This window comes from Panicum hallii, chromosome 3 (assembly GCF_002211085.1).
Source record: "Panicum hallii strain FIL2 chromosome 3, PHallii_v3.1, whole genome shotgun sequence".
Classification (NCBI taxonomy): Eukaryota; Viridiplantae; Streptophyta; class Magnoliopsida; order Poales; family Poaceae; genus Panicum; species Panicum hallii.
In genome coordinates, this window is record NC_038044.1 from 48,699,558 (window position 1) to 48,706,093 (window position 6,536).

Consider the following 6,536-nt stretch of genomic DNA (forward strand, 5'->3'; position numbering starts at 1 on the left):
TAGCCCGCCGCCGCGGGCACGAGGCCGGCGGCATGGCCACCAACGGCCGACGCGAACGAGCGCTGGTGCGCACTGAGGAGGATAAGCTTGAAGTCCTCGTCATACTCGTCGTCGGAGGAGGAGCTGCTGATGAGCTGACGAGACGAGTTGTTGGTTCCGGATGAGACGGAGAACATGATAAGCAAAATACACACGCAGATCCACGATTATCCAGTGCTAAAGATGAACCTTTGGAGCCATTGTCGTTTGTGTTCTCTATAGGCTGAGGTGGCAATGGCATGTCTTATGGAGAGCAGCTCACGTTTACTGTCGCGGGTGCCCTAAGCTGCAGTTGGTGTGGAGGTCCAAGAACAGAGGCAAACTCAGTCATCTTGTGAGTAGGTCAAGGTGAGGTCATGCTGTGAGTTGGTGCCTTGGCGGACAATATAAAAAAATTTAAGAGTAAAATGAATCGACGGTCCTTAAAACTTATAAGGATGTATCACTTAGATTCGTCAACTCTAAAAGTATATTTCTGGATCACAAACTTGTGAGGTGCGTCACTTTGGTCCGTCGACTCCGAAAGTGCATTTCTGGATCCACAAACTTTTAAAATTATTCACCACAGGTCCATATATATTCACGTATGCACGTAACACTAACATGATACGTTAACTATACGTCTTCCATTTCATTTGTCTCATTTTTCTCTCAATCTCTCCGATCCAACCCTGCACGGGATGTCGTGCCATCCGTGCCGCTCTTTGGCCCGCCCACTACATCCACTAGTACATCCACCAAATGACCGGACATCGCTGATGTGGCTCTAGCCACAACAGCGGAAGGCAGCTCGAGCGGCGGCCTTATAAGGCGGCCCCAGCAAGTGGCAGGATCGATAAGCGAAGGGCCGGTCAAGAGGAAGAGGAGGGAGATGGCATGATGGAGAAAAAAACTAGGGGCAAAGCGTCAATTCTCGCCATAATCCACGTCGGCGGTCTCAGAAACGTACCATCAGCGTTATGTGCATACGTGGATATATATAGACCTGCAGTGAATAAAAAATTTAAAGTTTGTGGACCCAGAAATACATTTTCGGAGTTGACGGACCAAAATGATATATCCTTACGAGTTTGTGAATCCAGAAATATACTTTCGAAGTTGGCGAACCTACGAAGTTGGTGAACCTAAATGACACACCTGTGTAATTGCAGGTCTACGGATCGCCGGTGCAATTTACTCAAATCAAATCTTAATATACCTCCGATACGATGAGAACAAGAACAGTACATATCTGGTGTTACCGCACGATGGGGGTATTACTGGGTTGGCTACCAACCCGATGTAAACCTGCATTCCGCTAAAATCATAGATATATAGTGCATGTTATCATGCAACATTTGTATTTCAACAAACTAGCAAGGTTACCCGCGCTATTAGCGCGGGTAGCTAGATTTTTCTATACCAACATTTTGATTTTTTTTACTTGAAAGTAACTTGATTTAAATGGTGCTGTCTCATATCATTTTTTATCAAAGTAGTTTGGAATAGGCTAAGATATCGTCTCTCTTTTATCATCATATTCTATGGCATGGAACATGAATTTATTTTCAAGATAAAGGAAAGTTAGTTATGTACAACATAGTTTTCAGTATTCATTGAAAGTAATATAACATTTTTTTGTCTTTGGTTGTATTTTATATATCATCATAAAAGTTGAAGACCTCATCGATGCGAGCTCCTCCATGTGCTAATAGATAGATGGCATATATTTACGCATCTTGATTTTTTTCTTTTATTTACATATTAACCATGGTAGCTTCTATTCAATTCAATGTGGATTCTAATTTCCATCTGGAGCCTAAGTTACAATATCCATATATGACTCCAATCCATTATTTTCTAAATTTTTATAATTTATCTATTTTTTTAAAAATCTGTTAGATCTATGCTTGCTAATTTTGTAGATTTAATTTCTCTCTACATCCACCAACTAATATGGTAATTTTGTAGATTTCTCTCTACATCCACAACGGGTGTCAATTTGACGGCCATACCTCTATTGACATTGCCCGTGCTTCAATTTGGAGCCAGCAAGCATCAACCATCAGGAGCTTTAATTCCACTATACTATTTCAATGTGAGGGTGCATAGATTCTTTTTTGCCAAACGTTGTTTTGCACCCCCTAGTTCTTTCAATTCCTATCGTATTTCAAAACTTTCAATTTCTATATATCTTGTCACCGTGAAGCAGAAAGTTTACATGTTGACATACAAATAAATTAGATTATAGAGTTGTATCTCTTGTTACATGGGGATTTCTCACTATGGTAACTTACGACAGATGAATCTATAGAACATTAAATATGGTCTTTCTACTAAATTTGGCGTGGACTCTTTATTTAACTATTTTGCTTCCCAATTCATATAAAATTTAGTTGTTAATTTCCTTGTTTATTTACATTCCCAATATATATGTATATTTATTAGTCATATACGATAAGGACTTTTTGGGTCAGTCTAAACGGTTAGAACTTCATAAAATCCAATGGTATATATATTTGGTCATATTTGATATGGAATTTTTGTGTTAGTCTAGACTGTTAGATTTTTATAAAATCCGACGTTGTATATTTTTCCTTTTTCTGATTAGAGTGGGAATTTGTAGACCCTCTCAACGAACGTAATAGCTTCTTTTAACACTATTGTATTAAGATAATAGATAGACACTTTGCGACGAGAAATTTGAAAAGAGAAAGCAGACCATTAATAGTAAGGGGTTGTGGATGCAAAGTAAACAGTGATAGCATATTACTATTGACAAGTTTGTTCCTTTTTTTTATTTCTCCTTGCATAAATTTTTGTTCAACTCAAACATCGATAACATCAACGCAACAACAAGGGCAAGATCTCCAAGGTGATGACAAGGAATAGAGTTGGGTTTGAGGATTGAAAGGGATGTGTGTTGACGATCGTTACATATCACCTTTAGAGTGTCAATTCCTGCATAATACATATAAAATTAGTGGGATAACATTAGCATAGGTATATTATCTGATGAATTCCATATGTGCTGGTCTAAATATGTATGCAGGTGAACTCGTGCTGAAATGGAGGGAAAACACACCTTTGAATCCAAGGCACGAAAGACTGACCAATCAGAACGCACCATTAAGCGTCACATGGATCAAAAGGCCCATCAGAGCGAGCATAATCCAAGTGACAAACATCCGGCCAATCATGAGCATGCACAAGAATTAAATGACCCACATGACAACCTAAACACACCTCAAGAGTAAGGAAACACACTCTCGATCCAAGGCAATACCTCTCCGATGAATCAGATGCAAGCACAAGGGTCCATGGGCCCACAACCAAGGAAAATCGCCTCAAAAACGACCGGGCCACCAAGAACTGGCATAAGGTCCCACTTACCAGTCTCCTACCACTAGGCCCCCTCACCTCCAGCTTCCACGTGTCAACTCCTGGTGAACTCTAGAAGGTGGTGCTACATGAACCCCACCAGATTGCGGGCCGGGAACCCCCTCATTCACCACTATATATGAGGGGAGGGGGTCCTAATTGAGACACCATCACACACAACACCTTTCTCTCTCTTGAGTTCTCACTCTCACATACGAGCTTTAGGCTCACCTCAGGAGTTTAGCGTTGCCTCGGTAGTGTTAGAAAATAGGAAGAGAGTGAGGGGAAGCCGGGGAAGTGCCGGGTTCATCGGCACTCTTCTCCCACTTGTTCCTTGACGGATGTTTATCAAAGTCAGTGTTCGTGATTTTTTTGTGATTTAGTTTCTTAGTTAAGTAATACTTCTAGTTCCTTAGTTGTTTACGGGATCAACAGTTCACTAGTTTAGTGAATGCTCTAGAGTAAGATCGACTCTGGCGTTAGTAAAAGACATTATAGATGTGGTGTCTAGACTAGATTTTACCAATTGGTTATAGTATATCTTATGGTTAGATGAGGTAGGCGGCAGATGGTGATAGTGTTGTCCATCCAGCGTAACCCTCCCCCGGATATATCCCAGTGCCGTATTACTTGAGCAAGCTAAGTTTTATCCAAGTGAAGCGAATAGCCCGAAGTAGACGATTAGGATAGTTCTATTTTATCTTAAATTATAGCCTTAGAAATCCTCTCTACCCCTTTCCTTTATCCTTTAGACGAACATGAGCCTTAGATAATATACTCACATTTTCTAGTAAAATACGATACCCTGGAATACTCCTAGGTGAAAGCTACAACAGTCTCTCTGTACGCTTGCAGATTTATTCGTGATCGGTAAAAATACCAACAATATGATATAAGCAATGTGATACAAGGTTAGTCTTGGAAATGTACATACTGAGGTGAGGGGAAAAGGACGCAGCAACTTAAAATTCGGATCCAAAGGTTTAGAAATAAGTTTATTGATTGAATAATTAATTTTATTTGCTGCTTTTACTTTTGTATGTCCCTTAAATTAGATCTATGCAGTAGTTTTTTAAAAAACATGTTGTTAGAAAATAAATATTAACCCAACAAATCCTATAACTTCAATCCTTCTCTGATAGCAAGCGGGGCTCAAATTTTGACGTTTACGCTAGTGTTGATCGGTCCAGTCTGGAGTTGCAGAAATCGAACATGAAGTTATTCCCTGAAAATAACATGAAGCATACAACTCGTAAGCTAAATCATCCTAAACCATCTCTGTTAACCATACATACCCGAGTTGTAATGTCCTCAAATCTAGTCTCTCAAGTCTCTCAGTAGTTTACCATTCTGTTTCGTGAAGTGGTTTCCTCTAATACGCTGCAATTAGGGCATTCAGTAGTCTCTCAAGTTGTAATGTGACCCAATGAGAGGACAACCACTGCGGAGCGGAGGAACTTCTTCCGTGTTTAGGCCATTGTGGCTTCGTGAGATGCAGCGGCAACTTCTGACTCACAAAGTAGAAAAAAGCATCAGTGGTACTGCTGTTTAGTTCCCCAATAGATAGCGCAATTCCCTATCCTCCTCTCTCTCCGAGTACCAAACAATCCTCCTCTCCGAGTACCAAACAAATCTGCTCCCGTTCGAAATCAGCACAAGTGGAATAAAATAACTAGCCTATCACGTTGTTCCTTGTGTACTCTTTCAGCAATCTCCTCTCCTACCTCTTCACGCGCACGGCCAGCACATTTCTTGGGGTGAAAGGACAATCCTGCCACACATGCCTTCGCACTCACATCACTCTCTTTGTCGTCGTCCCCACCAGTTATAAATACCATCCATATGTTCAGTCAATTCAGCATCCAACAAAGGCCATTCAGAGCAACCACAAAGGGAGTAAGGAAGGGGTGGTCCCCTGGCCATAATACTCAGACAGACAAGCACGGGCACAGGAGCAAGCTCACAATGGCCTTTCCTTCTCCATCGCTTTCCTTTGCCGTCCTCGCCATGCTCGTCCTCCTTCCCTCCCCATCCCTCTCCGGCGACCCCGACTTGCTCCAGGACATCTGCGTCGCGGATCTCACGTCCAGTGAGTAGCTCAACACATTTTTTTTGTTTTCTAGTCCTTGGTAGAACGAAGCAGCATACGATGTCAACTTGTATGCGCAGCCGTGAAGGTGAACGGGTTCGCCTGCAAGGCTACCGTGACAGAGGACGACTTCTACTTCAAAGGCCTGGCCACCCCCGGTAACACCAACACCACCTACGGCTCCGTCGTCACCAGCGCCAATGTCGAGAAGGTGCCAGGCCTCAACACCCTCGGCGTGTCCATGTCGCGCATCGACTACGCTCCTGGCAGCCTGAACCCGCCGCATACCCACCCTCGCGCCACCGAGATGGTGTTCGTCCTTCAGGGCACCCTGGACGTCGGCTTCATAACCACCGGGAACAAGCTCGTCGCCAAGACCATCAACGCCGGCGACGTCTTCGTCTTCCCACGCGGCCTGGTACACTTCCAGAAGAACAACGGGGACGCGCCCGCCACCGTCATATCGGCTTTCAACAGCCAGCTGCCCGGCACGCAGTCCCTCGCCATGACGCTGTTCGCGGCCACGCCGGAGGTACCCAACAATGTGCTCACCATGGCGTTCCAGGTTGGCACCAAGGAGGTGCAGAAGATCAAGTCCAGACTTGCTCCCAAAAAGAGCTAAGTGATGTGAAAAGTTTGCGCTTCTAATCGATGTTCCTTTTCCGGACTTGTTCGGTTCCATGTATCTCTACCAATTTGAAACTCTGCATCTCATTCTTCTCTGTAATGTTGCTCTGCAGCAGGCACCAAAGGCCTAGTTGGCGTTCCTTGCTTGTAATAAGGTGCAGGGTCAGAGCTTGTTTGTTCACTCCAAATTCAATCATTTGACTGATTACGGTGACAGTGTTTGGTGTGATCCTTCTGCTCCTAACTTTGACTAGTTCCTCCTTTTTGTTCTGCATTGGATATGATGGCTCCAATGAAACGGAAAGGTACTTTATCCGCAAAAGTAACAAAAAATATACGAAGTAATGAGTGTCCTGACGAATTCATGCTATCACATTTGACATTGTACAACAGTCTCTCCCCTGTACACATGTAAATCAGA

At 43.1% G+C, this 6,536-nt stretch overlaps 1 protein-coding gene across 1 annotated transcript; it reads left to right on the top strand.

The window, feature by feature from the left end:
- Positions 1-5,265: 5,265 nt before the first annotated feature.
- Positions 5,266-6,331, top strand: LOC112886647 (germin-like protein 5-1). The gene is made up of 2 exons (XM_025952606.1): positions 5,266-5,488; positions 5,569-6,331. The coding sequence occupies exons 1-2, from the start codon at positions 5,365-5,367 to the stop codon at positions 6,108-6,110; spliced, it is 666 nt and encodes a 221-aa protein (XP_025808391.1). The 5' UTR covers positions 5,266-5,364; the 3' UTR covers positions 6,111-6,331.
- Positions 6,332-6,536: the final 205 nt, after the last annotated feature.

Excerpts from the sequence above, each read along its gene's own strand:
- LOC112886647 (XM_025952606.1), top strand. The coding sequence starts at position 5,365 with ATGGCCTTTCCTTCTCCATCGCTTTCCTTTGCCGTCCTCGCCATGCTC. Across the intron at positions 5,489-5,568 it reads CGTCGCGGATCTCACGTCCA|CCGTGAAGGTGAACGGGTTC; the intron begins GTGAGTAGCTCA and ends TTGTATGCGCAG.